This window comes from Cololabis saira, chromosome 8, assembly GCF_033807715.1.
Source record: "Cololabis saira isolate AMF1-May2022 chromosome 8, fColSai1.1, whole genome shotgun sequence".
Classification (NCBI taxonomy): Eukaryota; Metazoa; Chordata; class Actinopteri; order Beloniformes; family Belonidae; genus Cololabis; species Cololabis saira.
The window spans coordinates 14214492-14238913 of record NC_084594.1 but is presented as its reverse complement, the minus strand read 5'-3'; the positions used below and the strand labels follow the sequence as shown (position 1 = coordinate 14238913).

The 24422-nt window shown below is 40.4% G+C and overlaps 1 protein-coding gene across 1 annotated transcript in view; it reads right to left on the bottom strand.

The window, feature by feature from the left end:
* Window positions 1–24422, bottom strand: part of tafa3a (TAFA chemokine like family member 3a) — a 148777-nt gene that overhangs the window by 36032 nt on the left and 88323 nt on the right. Inside the window, exon 2 of the mRNA XM_061728430.1 lies at window positions 22154–22266. Coding sequence (XP_061584414.1) covers window positions 22154–22265 — 112 coding nt within the window. The 5' untranslated portion in view covers window position 22266. The remainder of the gene's footprint in view (window positions 1–22153; window positions 22267–24422) is intronic.

Sequence of the window (24422 nt, the reverse complement as noted above, 5' to 3'; positions counted from 1 at the left end):
AGCAAAATATACTTTTATAATTTAATACTTTCCTCACTGAGGAACAGCTTTAGGGAGAAATAATGTAAAAACAGATGAGTGTTCCCCCACACTCCCAGAGTGCATGCTTCAGTCGTTTAGATGAAGTCCGTGCCAGTGCCATTCATCTGGCTGCCACTGTGTAAGAGCCCACCACTGACTGATCAATTGGAGTCCCTCAAGGAATCATACAGCCTTATAAGTGAAAGGCTGGTGAAGTTATTAAATCTAGGGACTGCGGCGGCAGCAGAGGAGGCAAGAAAGACTTATACACAGACAAAGCCTGCAAAGAGTGTTGTCTCGACAGTTTTTCACTTTGCACTCAGAGAAAATGTAATAAAAGGTGTTCAGACAGACGATCAAAGGCCCATTAAAATCTTTTTCTCATCTCATGTATGATTTTATGGCACTTTCTGTGTATGAAGCTCTGTGTATGAAGCTCTGTTCATTTTTCATCATCTCATCCTAACCTTGTGAAATCCAATGCAGAGCACCTTTGTACGTTTTTTTTTTATGACACAGGGCAAGATCTATGAAATACTCATAAGTGCACACTCAATCCCACAAAACAGCCCTTTCAGCTTTTCAAATTAAATGGTAAAGTTGGAGGATTATTATGTGATGGGCATAGTTAATGTTTTGATTGTTTTTTTTTAATCTAAAATAATTACTGATGTTATTACATTTAGGGGAAAAAAGTAGAGGAATTGGATTTTCAATTGAAAATTGAGATTCAATAATAATTGCACTGAAATGCAATTATTATTGAACCATTGAATTCCATTCCAGTATTTTTATTTATATATTTTTTCTCTTACTCATTTTCTGCACTGGAGCACTACAATTGCCTTTAAGGCGATGAATAAAGCATTATTCAATTAAATTCAGTTCAGTTCAGTTTGTCTCGGTTCAGGTGTGAAAAAGAAAATGGAAGGATGGATGGATATTTGTATTGCAGCATTTAGATGCAGTCATACCACGTACTTCAAAGATCAGCCTGCGCTTTAATTTAATTCTGAAATAAATTTGTACGCCTCATCTCGCGCTTCTAGCTGCTATTTAATGCAACATGAAAATGTTATTTTCCCCAAGTTGTCGTAACACAGCCCCTGATCACACTGCTATACAAATGTTACATATCAGTCAGTGCGGTTAAATGCACATCTAAATCAAGCTATTGGCCACAATCTAACTAAGGATTAAACTGGAGTTTCTGAGAAATCCAAGTATACATGCGTGAGAAGACAATCGATTATTGAGTGAGTCGCGTTCGACTCCACGATGCTAGATGGCGCCACACGCACTTTTGCGTTGCCATTCGTCCGGTTCCGTCTTTGTTGTTCGTCTTTTTCTTCTCCTACTGTGTTGATATTCTGGGTTTCGCGGTGTCGTCACTTCCAGAAGGGGGAATCACGGGGCAGTAGCTAGCTCGGCTAAGCGTGGGTTATGTAGGCTATACATGCCGGAATAACTCGAATTATGTCCGCATTATCTGGCACTAATACCTCAATCTCAAGAGCTTCAGTTCGGTTCGACTACAGCCCGGCTAAGCTGTATACACGGCTTCTATTTTTAAACGTAGACTAAAAACTCATCTCTTTGGTCTGGCTTTTATGTAGCATCAAATTTTATAGTTTTATTCTGTTTAACATTTTTTAAAGGTATTTGTTTTATTTATTTATCTATTTCTTGTAATGTTTTTATTATTATATTTTATTGTTGTGGACTGATTATTTTTAGCCTCAATCCTTGAACTTTGATCATTTTTTAATTTTAATTAACGATATTGTATGTCAGTGTGCATTGGTCTCCCAGTTTTTATTTTTTTGGTCTCCCAGTTTTTATTTTTTTGTTTATTACGCTTATTTTTCAGTCAAAATGTCAAAGCACTTTGTATTTCATGTACCTGGATGAAATTGCTATATAAATAAAATTTGATCGATTGATTGATTGATTCTAAAACTTTGATATCAGTCAGATTAAGACAAAAATTCGACTTTCCGTTAGTACATTTACTGTACATGCACTGAGGGACCTTGCAGATCTTCAGCAAAATCTTTCCTCATGACATCCGCAGCACAACGATTTTCTGAAGCAAACGAGTAACAGTATATAAAACCACACTCAACTTCCTGCCTGTGGAACTGAGGGAAAAAAACTCCAGGCTCTATTCAGATAATGTACACATGTATTAAATACATGGCTATCAGTAACTTATGTAAAACTGCCATCATCGCATGCTTGAAACTGGATTCTCTAAAAGGAGTATCAATAGCTCTCTATGCCAAGCTTCACCACATCTGTGTTGGGCTCCAGAGAGGCAGACAAAAGAGATGCCTGAGATCCTCTTCTCCTCTCTCTGGTCTCTCATCTGACATGCACACATGCTGGTTATCTGTCAAGCAGATGTCAAGCCTGCTCTAAACGGCTGCCATCTCTGCTCTCCGACTAGATTCCCATGTTTTTCATCTTGAACATATTCCGCTGATGTCTTTCAGAGCTGAGTGACAGGCTCAGTGTCAGGAAAACGCACAGGGACTGGCGCAGCTAAAAAGGGGGAAGAGGGTCCCCAGTTAAGCTGTACATTTCTGGAACAATGGCAGAACAGCTATGATCTGAGCTACAGACGGATCCATCTTCATTAGACGTGAGAGTCGACGCACTGGTTAAAGTGGAGCACGGTCTGAAAATAAGAAAAATGGTTTACGTCAAATTATTCATAGCTGAGGATCGGAGATTATTCTCCCTTAAATCTAACTGTCATGTAATTACATTAACAATGCTTCTAACTGAGAGGTATATTTAACCACTTGCTCTAAATAAAATCTTGTGCTGGAAAACAATATTATCTCGTTAGTGGAGAGGCAGCCACTGGCACTGATCCCCAGTTGAATAGCGGGCTGCCTGAGGACAGTATTAAAAGAGCATCTGACCCGTCCTCCCACTGACAGCCCAATATAAATGTTCCTCTTTTTAATAGACCATCTTGCTGAAAAATATGTCGGCAGACCTTTTAAAAAAGCCATTTCAGGAGAACTCCAATGGTCCCACCCATTACATTTTATGCTTCAGTCCGTTCACATAAACTTGATGCTCAGCCTCGGTTGCTGTTTTTATGGTTGGACGTGGACACTCTCACCGCACCTCATTCCTGGGGAGATGCGAGCCAGAAGGCGAAAAATCGTGGAGTGTGGCCAGAAAACAGAGGCAGGCAATTGATAGACTGCATTACAGAAGCTTATATTTCACTTTATTCAGTCATTATCCAGCCCCTAGTGAACAACCACCAGGCTGTAGCACAGCATTACGTTAAACGAAAAGAGGAAACTACCCTCTGCTGAGTTTCCCTTCAGCATCCTCCTCAGTGTTGTCTGACTAAAGGTGAGCACTCCTAAAAACATGGTAGGATACACATTAACCAAACGATTTAAGAAAAAAACAACAACAAATCTTTAAGGGAACAGTTTTTAAAAAAGGGGAATGAGTTGCAAATCTGTATCAGTTTTTACAGGAAATTAACACTCTGAGAGGACATTAAACTTTTCCCAAACGGCAGCATATGTTAATTAAGAGACAGATGTTGAGCTCAAGGAAAGCCTTCAGTGGACTTCATGACGAAGAAGCACCACAAACAGATCCAACATGAGAGACTGGAGCCTTCAGATAAATGTCAGTAATCATGACAAACAGCTTTACACACAGTAAGTTATTTGGAACTTTAAAGGTTTTAATTAGAGATGTAAAATGTGAAAACTTCAACAAATACCCACAACTGATGATTAGCCGTTTTTACACAGTGGATACCAATGACCTGTACATTCATATTGTTACATTTATTATTTTATTATAATATGAAGCTTGTGCACCCAGGAGAATAAAAGAATTAAAAAAGATTCTGAGCTGCAGAGATGAAAAAATCGTATATCATTGTAGCTCTGGCCAAATTATAAGAGCAAACAACAGTCCTGGTTCTTCATATGATCCTTTCTTTGCATGTGGGATTAATACTTCAACGATAATAATCATCTTTAGGATACACTTGGCATGTACATCAAACGGTCAAATAGTTCAAACAAAGTTCTACCGTGATAGCACGACATTTGCACCCAGTATATTTGACTTTACTGATCTTAAACTGGAAGCCGGCAGTCAGTTATTATATATTTAGAAAAAGAAAGAAATGAAACAGCAAAAGATGCATATGAATGTAAGATTTTATATATGAATTCACCAAATTTGCACTGACGTGTCGTCCAACAATTAAAAAGTGTTTTTTTATGTGGAAATGAAAACATTTTAAGACTTATGAATAAAAAAGATACATATCTACTTAGTCTTTAGTGCTTGAGGATGAGCTGCGTGTTTGCATAGTTTAAGTAAATTAGTATAGCCTAAATTTGAAAAACAAAGAAATTAAGTATTTCAACAAAATAAAAACAGAGGTGTTAACAGATTTAGTACAAAGTGTGATCAAATCCATGACTTTCTTTATCTTTTATGGTGATTTCTAGATCTGTAAAGATCTTGAAACATTTACAGTTTTCAAATGTCTGTTCAACAGGAGGATTTACACTTTGGTTTTGTTTTTAGCTTGTGCATCAAATTCTTTAAATCCAGCTTAACTGTGATGGCAACGTTCAAGTTGACATACAAGTCTTGTTCTGGTTAAACTTGCTGTCTTCGTTCCTCATAGCTGAATCCTTGCTTAACATGCTTTGCGAACAGCAGCGGGGACGTCATCTGCTGCCACCGGGAAAAAAAAGGTTCAGACTGGCAACTGCAGATGATGTGACAAGCGTGACACAGTACTGTTTAAAAAGGTACAACTCAATAGCAAGCAATTACATTTTCATTACTTTACCAGATCTGTTTATGTGGTTTCATTTGTTAAACTGAAATATGATGAATATGATGAATTTTCCTCTAATATCCAGCAATACATTATCTGTCTGAAAGATATCCCTAGTGCACCCCTTATCAAAATAAGCTTTTCAAACCTCATCTAAGTTTTAAAAATACCTTACACTTTTCTTTTGGTAAACTGACAAGCAAAAAAAAAGGAAACGCTAGTGATGGAAGTTAGTGTTAGAATTTGTTTTTATGAATGAGAGAGAGTAAAACATCACAAGATATGAAGTGGTTCCTTTTTAAACCATTTTTTTTTCTTCAAAGTCTTGCAGTTTTGATAGATTCGTGTGTGAACGGCTTCTTCGAGATCTTTTCTTGGATCTCTAGTGATGCTGCAGGTAGAGGACTGTATGGGCCATGGGAAAACCTCCTGGCGGAAGTCAAATGTGAATACTCTGCTGTATTTAGGATCATTATCATGTAGCAGCAACAATCTTCTTTTCATATTTAGTTTTCTGACATCTGCTCTTTGATTTTCTGGCATTTACTTGAATACATTCTTCCCTCTGCCTTAGAGATGTTACATGTGAGACAAGATTAAAGCATGAAACTGAAGGTGCTTTAGAGTCAAATGGGGATTTGATGTAACCCGATGCACCAGATGTGCTGTTACACTCCATAACCATCCTGGAAAGTCTTCCGAAGAGACCATTCAGAAAAGAGCAGAAGCATTAAAAAGTACTTAGCAGGTGATTTGATGAAGCATCTCTCAGAACATGGCCTTATAAATGACCAGTTTGTGACAAAATTGCGGGATGCAAAATACTGCAAAGAATAATTCAGCTACAGCAGAGAAATAGAAGCTGACCAATGTGACAAAATCACTCATAAATCAGCGTTAAAAGTCTGCATAGATTCAGGTTCTGGGATAATTTATAAAAAATGTTCACTGCATTTGATGTATCAGAAGTAAAAGCAACTGACTGAGTCACTATGTTAGGGACAGCTTTGCTGCCGACAGAAGCAGGACTGAAAGATTGCAGTGGTGAACACCATCACCGATTTTGTGGCATATCTTGATTTTATGTGATATTACAACATTGTTGTTTTCTTGTTTTTCCATTGTAGATAGTGCTGCCTGACTTACTCTCACTCATATTTTCTTGTTACCTCAGTCATGGCTCCAAACAAGCAGAACCTGTACAAAATGGTGATGTAAAGACACTGTGGACAACTGATTTGACAGAGAATGTTCTCTTGTAAACAAAACAGTTTGTAAAAATAAAAGCAAAGCCTCAGCAGCAGTAATTTCCTGGCTCTGTGCACTCATTTTTCAACAACAATGGAGGCTTGCTAATCCATCCTGTGGTTAATGCAGAATATATAACTTTTCTAAGTTTGGTTGTGGGTGAAGGATTATCGTCATGGTAACCAGTTCTTTCTCCTTGTAGCGGAAAATTAAAATTCCCCATTACCTGCAGGGGTTTAAACTGTAGCCTATAAAGTGATGGACATTTGCCATTGAAGTGCAAATGTTCCGTTGTGTTACTTATAAAACTTTTGTAAATGTATAAAAAGTTACTTATCTGGCTAGGAAATTATATAACACAGATGGAGACATCCATAAAAAAGTGGGCATTCTGAACAAATCTATTAAAGATTTTAAGGTTTAATAACATAATTTCTTTCTGTCTTGAGGTTTTCATCACTTTGTGTTAAAGCAGGCTGCATAACCTCCAACGTTTTCAGGACACCAATTAAGACAAAACGAGGTAGATTTCCTCTCTGGGTGTTCCTCATGCGGCTGAATGGATGGGACTTTGTGGTAATAGCATACGCAACCTTTTATGGATCTGAATTTTATTACTCAGGATTAAATAACCAGAAATTTGGTGAAGTTCCAGATGGCATAATGAAAAATGAGAGAAACAGACTGAACGCAATGGGACCTGTGGACTGTAAATCTTCTTTTCTAATTTAATAGTTTGCCTTTAATTCTTCTTTCGCTGTATCCTCCCTCTCTTGCCTCGACAAATCTGGCATGGAAAACCTTAGTAAAGCACTGTTTTAAAGAGTATCATATAACTAAAGTACACCAGCTGATCTTTTGGCATCAGATTGGGTTTGTATCCTGTTGCAAAGTTGATAGCTCACCAGTTCTCCACACCACTAATTAATTCATTTCTGATTCCCATCATTTTTCTGAACACTTGCCCTTTCTTGGCCGCTGCAAAGCATATCAAGCTCATTATTACAGGGCTATAGTGCATGTGAATTTACATGTTCAATATCTTTTAACTCAAAATTCCTGCTGGGAGCCATATTTATTTTATATGGGTAAACTCCTCCTAGCTTGCCAGGTCTCCCTTATGCTACAGCAGTTATGTTTTTTTTAAGTGTTCACAACTATCATGTCATTATATTGCATAAACAAACTTATCTTTTTCCAAAGTCTAGTTTTTGAAAACTACTCTTACACTTAAAAATCACTAGGATTGTCAACCTGCAAGTTCAGTTTTTATTGTAAACTAAACTGGACAAAGCAAAGCTAGTGTTCTTATACATGTAAAAGCGATTATGGCCATGTCCAAACATCTTTAAATCCATCTCTTTAAATTGTGTGAGCATACAATTTCTTTTCAGCATGCCGTTATTCATTTAGCAGAGCAAAGCAAAACTAAAATAATACATCAAAATAAAAAGTTGTGTAATACATTCAGTAAGATTTAAGAGTAAGTTCCAGCCAAGCACTGATTGTCATTGATTAACTGATCATCTGCAGATTTGCACACCTCTAGAACAAGCAGATGTGTTGGTAGTTTTCTGGTCTGGAGCATTCAGTTGTCTGTTAAAACTCCAAAAGGGTTAGACCTCCCCCTCCCTGTTTTTATTGCATTAACCACATCCACTCAACACCAGGGGAGGGAGCGGGGCTTATTCCACCCACGTTCCCTCGTCGGCCTGGGGCGGGGTGGTCGCGGTGCCCGGTCCTGGCGTGGGTTCGCATGCTGCCCGGGGGGCTACCTGGCGGTGCTGGACCCCCCCGGGGAGGGGGAAATGGTGAGTGAATGAGTGTCCATGTCTTTGTCGGTGAGTGTGGGTATGTAAGGGTCCTGCGATGGGCCTCCATCAGCAGGACAAAAAAAAAAATGTAATAATTAGGGCCCAAGCACTTACAGTGCAAAGGCCCTATTGTATCTGTAGGAATTTTTTCTTTCTTTCTTCTGACGAAAGGAGGGCCTTTTTGCCCCCCTAAACGTGCCCAAAAAGTCACCAAATTTTGCACGCAAGCCAGGCCTGGCAAAAATGTTATATTTAATGGTTTGCATTAATGGCCGTGGCAAAATGGCTCAACAGTGCCCCCTAGAAAACTTTGTGCCTCAAGCCCCACAATACGGTTTGACGTACATGCACGAAAGTCGGTACACACCTGTATCATGTCACAACTAAATATATATATATATATATATATATATATATATATATATATATATACACATATGCTTTAGGTTCTTACCAACATGGTATACCAACCATTAATATATATGCAGACAAAAAAACTCCAAAAGGGATAGACTTAAGCGATGGCCTTCAGATAGGACATGTTGCTGCACATCAATCTATAAAAGGCTTAAAGAACCATTTTACAAACTATTTGGAGTTCAAATGTTCAACTTCGAAAAAGACAGCTATAAAATATTAAAAACATTTTCCAAACTCACCAGGAGTGGACGCCACAACAAGTATACTCAGATTGTGCACTGCTCCGAGAAATAAAGATAACTCAAAAGCTACAGCTCAGATCCTAAAAGCTTCATTAAGCATGTAAAATGTTAGCATCTACAGTATATTATGCTATAGTATTATGTGTTCAATCTGAAAAAGAAAAAGGTTGGCTTGGGCCTTTTCTATCTAAAAAGAACATGAAAGGCGGTTGCAAATCTGCATCTAATCAAACCAAAAGAGTTCTGGAAAATGTTCTACAGGCAGATAAGATGAAAGTAGACTTGTTTGGCCTTAGGGTACAGGTTGGTTTGATAAAAACCATACCATGTTTGGTAAAAACCACACAACAATATTAACTCACAGTAAAGCATGGTGATGGAGGGATAATGATTTGGGGTTAATTGGCATAGAACCTGGAGATCTTCCATTTATTAAGTCAACCATGAACTTCACTGTATACCAAAATATTCTAGAGGCAATCTGTCTGACAGCTAAATATTGGTTGAAATTGGGTCATGCAACAGGACGAAGATCCTGATCTACAACGTTTTTGGCAAGATGCAGTCAAAGTCCAGACCTCAACCTCATTGAAATTCTTGGTGAGAGCCTAACAAAAGCCTCAATAAACAGAAGCAATGTTGAAAGGAAGAATGGCTGAAAAAGTCCTCCACAACAATGTGAGAGTGAAGTAGTCTTAAAAACAAGAAGATTTGCAGCTTTTTTAAATTCTATTTATTTATTTTTTTTAAGTGTATATCTCCTTGTGAGCAACTATACCTGGCACTTCAGGTTACTGTTGGATCAGACTTGAACGTCAGGCAATTAGAGTTAAGCTGTTAGAAATTCTGGTCTTCACACTTTAGGCTTTTCATGTTCTAAAGAAAAAGAAAAAAAATCATATTCAATCAAGCAGCATTTCATCCTTTAATTTATAGCTTGGATTGCAGAACAAACACCTACAATTTTGGCAGCTTTTGGAGATTTATATTCATTCTTTGGCTGGAATTCATAATAAACCCAGCAGTTGGTCTTGCTCTTTGATGTCTATAATCCCCCACGCACCACGGGAACCGTGCAGACAGGTTGTAAATATCAGATGTGTTTGATAAGCAAGAAGCAGTTCAGTCAGTTTGTTAGTTGCCGTTATGGTAGAGCCAAAAGTTTTCATATCCTTTCATGTTTTGTGTTCCAGGATCATATTAGAGTGTTCAGTTAATTATCATTACCCGTCAACCTATACACAATTTTCAAAATGACAGCCCAAAGATTTATTCATTCATTTTTCTAAATGACACTCGAAACTGAGCTTTGACAGCTTTGACACTTGAAACTTTTCTTTTCCAACTTGACTAGAGTCCACATTTGCCAATCAAAATGAAATTATTTGTAATTAAGAGGGAACACACCTGTCAAGGTCTCGCAGTTGACGGTGTATGTCAAAGTGAAGCCCAATCAATGAGTCTGAGTGTATTAATGCTTAGATCGGAAGAAGAAAAGAACGTTTCTACGGCACTTAAAGTCGTCTCCATTGTTCCACAAAAAGAAAAGATTTGTAACAATTAAGAGACTTCCAAGACCAAACTGAGCATTCAAAGATAAAGAGCCTTGGCCAGACTGATAACCATCTTGAAGACACTGTTAAATACACCTCGAGTTCCTTTCTGGACACGGGATAACTAAACATGATCATGGGAGAATAATTGTCTGGGGATATAAGAAAAGAAAAGAAAATACGATGAATCCAGATTTAAAACTTTTTCAGGGTACTTAGACACAGAGGCGAACACTCAACGAGACAGCATCCTGTAACCAACCAGGAAAGCTATCTTTCCTGTCTTTGATATGGAGGGACCTGAAAGTCACGGAGCAGAGGTCCAACCTGGTTCCGATGAAATGATTTGACCAGGAAGAATGGTAGAAATTTGAAGCCATGTTTGTGCCAACCTGCTACTATTCCCAAGGAGACCTGATGTTGCCACCACTACCATTAGTACATTAGTCAAGTACTATGATAAGTCTCTAAATATTTATGATGATATTAATCTTTTATCCTAAAAAGTTCTGCACTAACACATCTCGAGCTGCTGTGAATAAAAAGTATCCGGATGATATTTTAGCAGATCTCACTCAGCTAAAAACCTTTCCGACTCCCATAGCACCTCTTGAGATTGTTGGTGCCCTAAATGTCTTTCAAAAGCAGACATCAGAGGAGGTAATGAGTATTCTGTGATTTTATGCGGGAATATATGCTGTTGCTACTTCACTGACATCAAACTGGGAGCATGACAATCTGATTTCTCAATTTTCAAGCAGAAAGTACAGCACCTGACTGAACACTTGAGCAAAGACTTCACCCCCCTCCCCACCTTACCTTCCTATCAACCTTTATAAACTTTACCCTTCTTTTTTTTTTTTTTGATCTTTCGAAACCCTCGGTGCTATGGTGCAATCAACTCAGAGGAAAAGTTGCAATTTGAAACTCATAATCACATCACGCATGTGCGTCTCCGTCCTGCGACGACGCGCATTACTTTTCTCAGTCAAAAGCGTTACCGTGGCGATGCTAGACGCCAAAAAGCGCGCCCCCCCTTCATCTGATTGGTCCATACAGAAAAAAATTGTGCCTCAAGCCCCACAATACGGTTAAACGTACATCCACGAAAATCGGTAGACACCTGTATCTTGTCGCAACTTAAAGAAAAGTCTCTTGGTGCCATGGCCGAAACCGAACAGGAAGTTGGCCATTTTGAATATTTTGAAAATATGATGTATGATTCTGATTCTAATCGCGTAATTTTGGCACAATTTATGCCATTCCTTTTGGCAGTTAATACGGCCCGAACCGTAACGTGCACCCAGGTGTGTTATACATCAAAATGTGCATCTCCATCCTGCGACAACGTGCATTACTTTTCTCAGTCAAAAGCGTTACCGTGACGACAATAGATGCCAAAAAGGGCACCCCCACTTCATCTGGTTGGTCCATATTTGATGTTCCTACTTTCTGCCATAACTTTTGAATGGTGTGATATAAAGAGTCATGGGTGGTGTCTACGGACTCGGTTTTGAGTATTTGACCTTCATTGGCATTAATTAGCCCCGCCCCTTCTTCTGATTAGTCGATATGTGATATTTCCTATTCTCTGCTATAACTTTTGAATGGTATGACATACAGAGTCGTGGGTGGTGTCATTGGACCCGGGGGGGGGGGGGGTCACCCAGCGAGACAGTTCGGGGGGTCGCCCTCGAGGCCGGGTAGACCGGCGAGACAGTTCGGGGGGGTCGCCCTTGGGCCGTGGCAGGCGGCTCAGGGGGTCGGTCTCGGGATGTAGCAGGCAGGTCAGGGAGTCGTCTCGGGACGTAGCAGGCAGGTCAGGGAGTCGGTCTCGGGACGTAGCAGGCGGGTCAGGGATTCGGCCTCGGATTGAGCAGACGGAGCACACCGAACCCGAGAAGCCGGGACTAAGGATCTTCGGGGATGGCTCGGGGGAACACTGGGTCCTAGGAGCTGGATCGGGGGGACACCGGGTCCTCGGAGCTTGCTTGGGGGGACACCGGGTCCTCGGAGCTGGCTTGGGGGGACATCGGGTCCTCGGAGCTGGCTCGGGGGGACACCGGGTCCTCGGAGCTGGCTCGGGGGGAACCCGGGTCCTCGGAGCTGGCTCGGGGGGAACCCGGGTCCTCGGCGCTGGCTGAGGGGGGTTTGGGACCATCACAGGAGCAGGAACCGGGGCTGATGCGTCCGGTACCACCGCCGAAACAGGAGACGATATGCCCGGGCCCACCGTCGGAACCGGAACAGACCGGGCTTGCGCCGACGTCATCTCCCTTGAAGCTGCTGGCTCGGGAAAGCCAGGCACGTTCCCCGGAATGGGGACCTCTCTTCCGTGACCCGTGGCACGTTCCTCTGTGCCTCCCGGCAGAAGAACGGAAAAAGGGTGATGTATTCTCCCACTGGGTCCATCTTGGCTGGTCCGTTCTGTCACGATTAGGTTTGTTGAGGACCCAAACGCAGGAGAGCAGGAGGCAGGAGTTCACAAAGCAGGATTCAGTCAGCAAAACCGCTGCTGAGCAGGATCAAAAAAGACCAAAAACCAGAACTTAAACAGGACCAAAAACTTGACAGGTCACATGGAGGAAGGAAACAGTACGGACCAACCTGGTTCAGATAAAATGATTTGACCAGGAAGAATGGTAGAAATTGAAAACTGACAAGGCGACACCCGTGCAGGCCTGACAGCGGAGGGTCCCAGACCCGGAGCCCCCAGGCGGAGGGGGAGATGGCACAACAGCCTTCCATTCACACTAATGACAGAAAACATAGAAACCTGGGAATGACTTGCCCCACCGCCACGCCAACGGGAGGCCCACCCCCCGGACCAGAGAGAATGCAGTTCTGCCGAAAGATGTTTAGTGACAGAAGATTCCTAAATTGATTCATACCTAGATTGGACTTTTGTTTACAGTTCATTAGAATAGTTTTCTTTGCGATACATAAGGCAGCGAGAACCAAGTGAGCCAGGTTAGGTTCCATGTGGATGTCTCCCAAGTGACCTAGTATGCATAGTGTGGGGACACACAGGAATTCTGTAATTGAGCCATGTGGCTAAATCCTCACTTATCTCCATCCAGAACTTCCTTACCGGTGCACAAAACCATAAAGCATGATTATAATTATCAAGGGTGTTCTCTGTGCACTGTGAGCACTTTACCCTTCTTTGACTGAAAAGTGATTTGCTGTAGGCATGATAGGTTAATGTGCATCTCTTCTACCTTTCTGTTCATTTAGTTGAGTCTTCCATCTTCTCTCTGCCCACTTTGTCCTGTTAATGTTGCACAAGTGGGGGTGTAGTGCTCCCTGAACATGTCACCAGTCAATCGCCACTCCACTCAAAAATAAATAAGACAATCATCCACATTCACTTCAAGAAAGCCTGCGTGAGATCATCCAAACTCCACACAGCAAGACTTTATTGGAGATTCAGACCGCCAAACCCACTTGCCTAAATATTATTTTGTGATTTATTTCAACTTTTGACACTGAAATACACAATATGTGCCAAAGTCTTTTTGATTGAGTCTTGTAATCAAAATCAAATTAACTGTGTCTAAGTTACGAGTGTGCTGCCATTTACTTCTTCATTTAATATTATCAATGCCACCAGCACATTAAGAACAATATGTTTAATGACGGAACAATGGCACCATTCTTCTTTATGAAACATAAAACCATATAGGGTGACTAATTCCAAAGTTAATGTTATGTAGCATTATACATGAGACAGACTGCCATATAACACAGTCTGCGGAGCAGTGAATCACCACCACAAACAAATTAATCACTTCAAGAGTTTTTCATCACATTAAAATTTCACCACAGCACAGAAACCTTGCAATAAGGAGAGCTGTGGCCAATTTGATCTGTGGCCAATTTGAAAGAGAACTTACCTCTTCTTTGCACTAAGCTTCAGCCAAGCATACACCATTAACAGCAATACAATTGACTAACTTTAAAGGAGGTTGCTTTAATTGCTGGGTGAGGGCAGGCTTTCAGTTTGTAAGACCCAATTACTGCCATGCTGTTAGCACTTCTTCACTAATTGCATTCATCAGCTGAAATCGTTATCAGCAGGCTCCTGTTTCGATTTCTATCAAAATCCAAAAATCCTCATTTCTTTTGAGTTTCAAAATCACCAGAGGTAACTCATAATGTGGGGAGGGATAATGGGTTTACAGTTGAGCTGTAATTAGAGAGGGAATGAAAATGGAAGATTTCTGGCGCGTGGGTTTCTGGCACAGGAAGGGTGCTTTCTGCTGCGATGAAACACTATGACAGATTTTACTCTGAGCTATTACGCCAGTCAATGTCTCTTTAAAACATCGATTAGATCTGAATGAAAATGGAGATGAACACGAGTGGAGTAGAGATGCTGATGAGAAGTCTAGTTTTCCCCTTATTTTTGTGGTTTAGGTCTCAGTTTTTTGTTGTTTTTTTTATCCTTGGAGCCACATATTCGTATTTAGCATGACATCACTCAGTAAGTTTAAGTTAGTGATGAAATTTTCATCCAGTGAAAATCAGCCATTAACCAGGTTGTATTTGGCTGTCAGTGAGCTGTCAAAACACATACTTAAACATTTCTTCTGTGCAATCATTACAGACTTGCTTGATTAATTATGAATTGACACCAGTGTAATGGAGCCTTATCCCTGAACCTCATCTTTACTAACTAATCTACAGGGTTTGAAAACAAATAAATAATAAAAGTTAAAACGCAAGACATTTTAAACACGTCTAATCAGTGTTGGACTGCAGTTAACAAGCACTCTTCATGCGGATCTTTGTATGCTTTGACTATGAAACTTATGTAAGGCTGATGTAATTCTTTGCTACATCAAATTTTAACAGTGCCACTAATGTGAAATATGCAATGTCAAATTTTTAGGGAAACTATTTTACCTTCCACAATGCTCATCAAAAATACCACAAAATACATTCTACATTGAATTTAAAAAGAAAAAAAAAATCCCTTTAACCTTTTTATATATCAGTGTGTAAAAATTGTGTCCCACATTTTAACAGAAGCTCATGCCTGAACTCTCATTTCCTCTGGCTACGCGTATAAAACTATTGATATTCTCTGTGTCGTGTCCTCCTGCTCCACTCTGTTGGCGACACAACCACACACACAGAGGATACAACCGAGGCCACACGCGGCCATTCACGCCTCATATATACAGCTGCCATTCAGATGCGTATAGCAGAAGACGTTTGATGGTTTTCTAATCTCGGGAACTGCCACTGGGAGATGGGGCGAGCTGACCCCTGTCATCCCCACAGTGCATCTCAAGCAGCCCCACATCTCCATCTCAATCTTCCTCTGCTTGCTAGGTCCCCTCCATTGTGTCGTCCATCGGCTCCCCAAATGTCAGGACGAATGCTCCACAGTTGCGTCCCTGTACATCCCTAGGGTGGGGTGACCTACTCGCAGGCACTTGGTATAATGTCAGGCTTTCTGTGGGCAAGGGTTCCACTCTCACCTGTGATGTGGAGAGTGCAGCTGGATAATTCATGCAATATATATATATATATATATATATATATATATATATATATATATATATATATATATATAATTTTTTTTTTTTTTCAAAATATATAATATAATATGATATGATATGATATAATATAATATATTAAATAACTGCGGATCATTATTATTATCTATTAGTGATAGCTACAAAAGTCATCCAATAATTAATCTCCATTATATCATAATATCTTTAATTTATGTGTGTTTTTATATTTATAAAACATGAGAGCTTAGAAAAGTTGAATCTTGCATTATGTCATCACTCTTTTAAGTCTCTGGGCTGAGTGGGAAAGCATGTCCCATGTTTGACTCTGAACTCCTAATATTGCCAGCCTCTTAAAATAATGGCCTCTTAAAGTCATTTTTTACCAAGTTCTTCAGAAAACAGAACAAAGAGAATAAACCAAATATTTGGTTCAGTTGTTTTAGTTTTTTTTTTTTTTTTTAAACTTGACCTAGGCCTTTATGTTAAGAGCGTGGCGATGTGACACTTTGAGAGCAGTTAAAAAACGGTGAAGGCGTCCTGGATTAGCAGCGGATGTCACCCCCCCCCCCAAAAAAAGCAAAAAAAAAAATGGGTTTGTATGTATATGTATGCGTATGTATGCATATGTATATGTATATATATATTAATAAGATAAATATATTAACAATGCACATATATATGCCTTAGGTTCTTACCAGCATGGTATTATTAATATGTGTACAGACAAAAAAAACTAAACAAAAAAAAAAAACGGTGAAGGGTGAAAAAGGGACTCCAGAGTTTACAGTTTAACAAAAAATAAACTTTGCGTGCATAAGAAAGTTTGACACTTTGAATTGTTGCTTTCTATAGAGCAGCTCTCCTACTGATGTTGTTGATGATGATATATAGTAATGATTTGTGAAGCATGGTGCTTTGATAATCAAAGGCAAATTTTCTTTTATTTCCCACAATTTAACTTTTTTTCTAACAGGTTTCATATCCAAGAATAAGATAAATATATATCAATATAACAATAACCTTTTTTCTTTCAGCCACAGGGTCGCTGCAGCAGATGATTTTGTTCCACATATTGATTTTTTTTTTTTGGTCAGATGCCCTTCCTGATGCAACTCTCTCCATTTATCCAGGCGTCATGGCTTGATTGTTTTCCTCTATTTTAAGTCGCTTTGGATAAAAGCGTCTGCTAAATGTAATGTAAAGTAATGCTTTGGGAGGGGTGTGAGCGACTGGGGGAAATTTGGGGCTCGTCGTCCTGACCATGGAGATGTCAGCATGTGACGGGGCTGGGGATTGATCCACCTCCAACCTCCCAGTAGGAGATCAACTACAACGGAAGCATAGCGTTTAACATTTACACTGTAGATATCAAGATCCAAACGTCCTCAAAGGATTTCCATATTTACTGAGCATCATGAATATTTAGATTACATTTTCAAACAAATATTAACTTTCACAACATGCAATTAAGTGAAAGTCATTAAAGCCATTTTCAAAGTTCTTGTTTCATTTTGTTGACATTTCACAGACAAAGCTTTTGTTGAAGGACATTTTGAATATCCTTAACCTACTTTAAATTAATAAAAAAAACAGTTTCTATAGTCAGAAATAGGTTAATAAGTTAAGTTTCAAGTAAATCCTTTTGTGAATTGAATATGAGCTAACTCGAAGGTTTTCCCCATGACGATATCTTTGACTGTCTTACATTAGGAAAATATAAGAATTTTAACATTTTTTCAAATTAAAAGTGCTATGAACTTTTGCTAACTATTCAAATAAAGCACAATATTAAATACCTACAAGCCTGATTTCCATAAATGCCCAGTAGACAAAGTGTAATAACAAGCAAATATGCTCACAATCTCATAAGTGAAGCTGCAGCGGTTTAGCCTGTGGGGTCTCGCTTTAAGACAAACCTTCGTCTGTAGTCTTCGTAAGATACAATTAAAACACTTGTGCACTCAAAACTAAATTTATAACTCACAGAACTCATACCAACTCATCAGCATACATAAATCATGCTGTAAATTAAAAACATTTCTCTATACAATCCTCATAAAAATGCCTTCATCTTCCTGCGCCTGTATTAAATTGCTTTAATCAATGAACTACAATGTTACAGTTTCTTTTACTTTCTTTGTTTTGTGCCTTTCTAGCAATTTTATATAAACATGAATAAGAGAGAAGCACAAATTACTTTAGTATAAACTGAAGAGTGCATCGTGCAGTTTAAATATAAACTTCTTTATTTAATCATAACAGTTTGCTCTCAGATGTTTTTACTGCTACACTATATAGCAGTAACAAAAAGAAGAAAGAAAGTGTTTAATGTTCAAAGCGCAATGACAAAATCCTCCACAGAGATATTCAGAGTTGGACCGTCAGAACTTGTGTTATTTTTTAATGTCAAAAATAATCTTACTTTTTTCAAAACACTGAAAAATTCCTTTGCCGCTTAATTCTCATCAAGACCCCTCCACGGTGACAAGTTCTCCTTATAGCATTGTTTCCCTCCAGATTGCCACAGGGATATAATTCCATTTCATCCGGTAAGTATGTATGTTTACTGTCATAAATGTGAAACGTCGAATGTATTTATTTAAAAAATCCTCAAAGCATAGAAGTAAAAAATGAAACAATGAACTGGATTCTGACAAAAATCTGAGCTCCGGAGAATCGGTGTGCGATATGAATATTATAAATACTAAAAATGAAAAGCAAAAGTAAAGTTAGAGCCAATTTGCATAAAAGAAAATCCCCTGTAGCATGAAAATCAGCTGGAGCCTATCCACTGCATTGTACAGTTTTTAGAAAGCCTCCACAAAAAGTAAATATGGAACTATTCTACTGAATTCAAATGAGAGATAGTGCACAGTTTCATCTTATTAACAGGCCTGGATCGCCTCTTCTGTGTATGCGAGAGAGAAAACAGAAGGGTAAACCTGATCTCCAGTTGTTTTGCAATTTGCGGAGCCATCTACGAGCCATGCGGCTAAATGCATTATATTTAAATTTCTAACAGAGTTTATGACCTGTGAATAGCACAGCTTCGAGCATTTTCATCGGAAGGGAAGAGGGAGCTGCTGCCATGTTGCATCATACATCCTCACTAAGAAATGTGTTTTTCACGCCTGTTTTCCTCTCTACCACATTTGCCCTTGCAGACACCGACCAACAAGCCACGGAGAGCTTGATTGCTGTTTTTAAAATGAGACAGAGTGAGTTACTGTTAAGAAAAAAAGCTTTCAAGTATCTAAATAGCTGAGTAATGAGGCTCTCCTTTGACCTGGTCACATCATCAGTCTAAATCCTATCGATGGGACCAAAACAAATTGTACAGCCGAAAGGTTCTTGTTAGCTAGCGTTCTCTCTCTCTCTCTCTCTCTCTCTCTTTCTTCCCAGAACACCCTTGTCCCGCAACCCCTTTCTTCTCCTTTCCCACTCTTTCATGACTAGCTAATGACTGTAGATGGTGCTCTGGGGGATGCAGTGGTCTTATTACTGGGGTTGTGTGTGCGCGCTGTAAGCGCAGTGTGCTTCAGTCAGGCTATGGTGAGAGGTTGAATTACTTTGGCAAAGCCCCCAACTCAATAAACAGAAGGGCTAAAGAGGTTTGTTTATTGGGTCCACCTTGGTTTGACCTCCGTAGCTCAGGGAGCAGCTACGTGATTACAGAAGTGTCAGAGCAGCCCGGGGAGAACAGGGCCAGTCCACCTGTAGTGGTTCTCTCTTTGTCTCGTAATAAATCACTTGAATAAGTGCACAATCTACAAGTGCAGGACAGATGCAAAAAGCATAGAGTTCAATAAAAGACTGAAAGAAAAATAATGTATCCATTATGTTTGCATTTAGCAAGTGCACTACTCAATGCACTTGCTAAAATGCACGACTCAATGCACTACTGTCGTCTCTTATAACATCTGATCTTCTTATCACTGAATGTAAATATTACATATTGCAGGGATAAAGTAAGTAAATGTCATATCCCAGATAAAGTGAAGTAATACACTGAAGTAGCTAAAAGTGTATCACAATACAGATTTCTCATCAAACTCTACATGATAACAATAATACTAAAAGTATTTGCTTAAGGACGAGACAGTTATTTCTTTAAAAAAACGTTGCATATGAAGAAAGAAAGGTGTGCGGTTCAATAACCTTCTTTAAGCTCTAGCATGCTAAATTATTTGCAGATATTCAGCTCCTTTACGTATAAATGGAAAAAAGTTGCAGCAATTGAGAATTGTTTGGTTATAGGACACAGTGATGGAAAATCTAATGCAGGGCAATAAAATATTAGTAACACGTATCACCTAATTTGATAGTATCCTGCCACTCTGATAGTTGGTAAAACTATTCAGCGATAATCATAATTGCAGCCGTCGCAACTTTTTCTGCTCTGTTTCTGATTTGGTCTGGGGCACACCCCGATGGCAGACGTGCTATTTTAAATTCAATAAAGGCAGTTTTCTCTCTTTCCATCCTGTCATTGTCCAATCAAAGTCATCTACTGGCCATGTTTGTGCTTCCAGCTAATGTGTGGAGCTGTCTCCTTCCAGCCACAGCGCGCTGCTTGTCCTCCAGCAGAATAAGCCTCATTATTTCAATGTGTAGTCGCAGTTTCTACCGTTACGCCCAGGGATCAACCCATCGCTCCATTAAGGAGAATCACTTTGAAAGGTCTTTTCCCTTGCTTCAGACACACACATATACACACACATACACACTCACTTAGAGATGCATCCAAACTTTGTCCACTGGGATGGTGATTTTCAATTCAGTGCTTGACTTGCCTGATGCTGATGTGTTTAACTATCATCTGTGAAATGTGATCTCACAGTACATCACTACCTTGTTGTTTTGCACAAACCTAAAAAAAATGTGCTAATTATATCATTTTGCTGCTAAAAGAAATATTCAGTGAGGTAAATGTGGCAAGCATGTTTAGCCTGGGCATTAAAGGAATGACACAGTGTGACTGCTGTACCAATTTATTCAGGAAGCAGTGTTCATGTGTGTGTGTATATATATATATATATTGTTTGTTTGTTTTGTGTTATGCATTTTATTACATTATTGTGCCAAGTTATGACTCGGGGCATTAAAAATGTGTATAAGTTAAGTGGCTCTCTCTTTAAAAGTTAGTTTCCTTTCCATTTGTTTAAAGGGATTGTGACATGAAAAACACATTTTTCTTGATTTTTTGTGTTTTGTTGGGTGTCTTGACATCAATTACACCCAAAAAACAACGAACTTTTAACATTCAGTGTATTGTGTGCTTTCTGGGATTTTCCGCATAACTATGCAAAAACGGCGCATGTGGTTTGGTGGCGGATCGTTACGTAACGATCCGCTAAATCACCGCCCCCTCCACCCAGCTCCCTGCCTCCGCTCCTCTCCAGCGCACCATAAAGGCTGATTTATGGTTCCGCGTTACACCGACGCAGAGCCTACGGCGTAGGGTTACGCGGCGACGTGCACCATACGCTGAACCCTACGGCGTAGGCTCTGCGTCGATTTAACGCGGAACCATAAATGAGGCTTAACACGGAGCTGTAGAGCCTCTTTTGTTCTAATCACCGGAGGAAAACTGCTAAGAAGACCCGCGGCCACTGACTGGACTTAAGATAAGAGGACAGTGCTGCTTGCATGCCTTTATTTTTATGATTGTTTGCTGTGGTTCGCCCTCCTGCTTTTCCGTGCATGCTTCGCCTGTCGCTGAGCGTATGGCTGGAGGAGGAGGAGGTTTGGAGGAGGAGCGGAGCAATGATTGACAGGAAAGGGGGGAAAGGAAGCATTTTTCACGGCGCAAAAAAACACTGTAATAAAAAGCCAGGAAAAGAGTACTAGAGTGAAGTTTTTCTTGTTACACTCTTTTAGACACATTTGAGGGATGTTGGCCAAGACTTTTAATAGTGTTAAAAGCATGTTAAAAATGATGTCACAATACCTTTAAAATGTTCTCTAAAAGTAGCGTATATAAATAGATGATAAAATACATGTCTGATAACTAATAGGTTACGGATTGAACAATTAAAAAAAACTGCATGCAGGGCTAGTGTACAATAAATACTAAATCGTATTGTGTAGTCTTCTGTCTTACAGCCATTAACTGCTCCTCAATATGTCTCCTGCTGGTGTATTTATAACAGCGGGATGCTGATTTCTGGTCTCCCTTAGGCTACAAGCGCTTATTACTTTGAAAAGTACATTAAAATTCTCTCTGTCAAATAATACATTCCTTTAGACATGTTATGGACCATAAAGATTAATAACGCACCCACAATAAGAAAGCACACAAACAAATACAGTTCCTGTACGAGTGAATTTGTTTGTTCCAGGCATAATGCCCAGAGCAATACATCTGGGTGTGGAACAGTGGTTCTGAATATTATAAATAGAAAAAAAAACCCTTGTGAAAGAGAGTAGCATGCTTTGCCACTACTTGGAAAGATACCAACTGGGAGTGCATGCAGTGTACCTATGTGGCTTCGATGTGATGATGCACTGGCCATTTGTCCCCAGAGCGACACCATACAGATGGTCAGCAGCAGCACCCTACTGCAGATGCTCTGCAGGTCCCTCTCCCGCATTCTGGAAAACAATCAGATAGGAGGGGGAGAAAAAAATAACAACAGTTAGTCAGATAAGCAATACGAAAACATATTTTGTGCAGTTCAATTGGGATCAAACCAGCTAGTCATAGATGGTTAACAACTTTAACTCACAAAATCAAGAAACTTTGATCTCGAGGGTTTTAAGTGAGGGGGACACTGTTGAGCCAGACACAACAGATCACCAAAATGTGGCTACCATCCCATTGATAAAATAACTCTGTCAAGGACTTTTAATGTCAGTGTGTGGAAAAGGTTAAATGGTAACACCATGGTCAGCGGAGGAGCTTGAGGGGTTGGTTCTACATCTATACAAAGGTAAATATTTGTCCCGTTCTTCATAAATCTACAAATGTATACATTGGTTAACTGTGGGTCAACACAGTGGTGTTGTGGTTGGGACCGTTGTCTCACAGCAAAGAGGTGCACTGTTCAAAACTCAGCTGCAGCTTTTCTGGGAGGAATTTGCAAGCTCTCCCTCTGTCTGCTGTGGTTTCCTCCCACATATCCACGATCATGCACATTAGGATAACTTGTTGGGCAACACGGTTTTAAATGGAACACTCTGCAGGTATGAGTGTGAGGGACCGTGTTTGTGCCTGAGATGATTGTGGCAGGGTGGAGGATTGGGCGTGGTCTGCGTGCCCAATCAATCTCTCCCCCCTGTCTGGGTACTTAAAGAGCGACTGCACACCGGCAGGGCGCAGGTGCTGCTGGACCTGGCAGCCCTGCTCGGGAGCCAGGTGGAGCAGCGGACCGCAGCGCTGGTGGCGCAGCAGCAGGCAGGGGAGGGTCGCCCACCTACTCCGCTCGCGGAGGCCAGGCCCTTCACCTACCCGGACGTGAGGCGAGAGGTGCTGGAATGTCTGGGGTGGTCCTCCGTGATCCCGGTCGCGCCTGTTACTGAGGCGGTTCCTGTGCCCGGCCCAGAAGGCGGCCTCCCGAACTGTCTCGCGAGTCGGCCCGACCTGGAAGACCCAGTGGCCTGAGGCTAGGGGGCTCAAATGGTGGTCCCTGGCTTCCTCTCCTGCTCCGAGGGGGGGGGGGGGGTTGGCTAGGCCGGATGGTCCCCGGCCTGATTCGGGCGATGGGGGTGTGTGAGGATTGGGCGTGGTCTGCGGGGGAGCAGCACACAGGTGACGCGGGCCTGGTTCAGCTCATTGGGCACACCCATGCCCAATCAATCTCTCCTGGGTACTTCAAGAGCGACTGCACACCGGCAGGGCGCTCAGAGAGGGATGACACAGAGCTGCCGGAGTGAGAGACGACGGCTGCAGAGTGTGCTGATGCACGTGTGTGTCGAAGTGACAAATAAACGTCAACAATTTCTCCGTCAAACCACGTGTCCTCTTTCCTGTCTGGTGACCCCGGTAGCACGAGTTGGCTACAATGACCTTCCAGCCTTTCAACACCCTGAAAACCATGGAGAATGTACGATGTGGATGCATTTTCAACTATGGAAAGTTCCGATATGAATCACCATCATCTTCTCTGTCTTTATTTCAGTAAAGAAACGGTGGACCTTGTAATGCAGGTATTTGAGCTGTTTTGAGCTGCTTACACCATCATTTTCAAGTTATTAAATGAGCATTGGCTAAATATGGAGACTCAACTGTAATTTAGGAGGATTCTGATCCATCATGTATTACGGAAGTTGGCTCAGTACAGGAATCAACCACAATGAATCAATTAACCCATCAAATACGCATTTAAAAGCGCTATGGATCGTGGCAAACGTTTAATTTACATTGGAAACTCTTGCTGTAAACCCACAACATGTCGTCACTGGAGTGACTCATGCAAGTGAAACGGGCCATCCTTGGGCTGTAAAACCAGAACAAATCCACCTAAGACATAGAACATCCTGAGAAAAAGAAGAATGCCTCAAAACATAAAAAGCCCTGGATGATTAGTGAATGATCTCACAATCCCTTCTACAGTGCAGAAAAACCACTTCACAAATAGTCTACCATAAACTGTTAATTTACCTCAACAATGGAAAGTTCAAATTAGTTTGCCAAAAACACATTTTAAGAAGACAGAGAAGCAGTTATAAAAAGTCATTCTTTAGATAAATGCAATTACGATCAGCCTGTAAAAAGCATAGAGAATATTCAGAGAAATAATCAGGTAGCA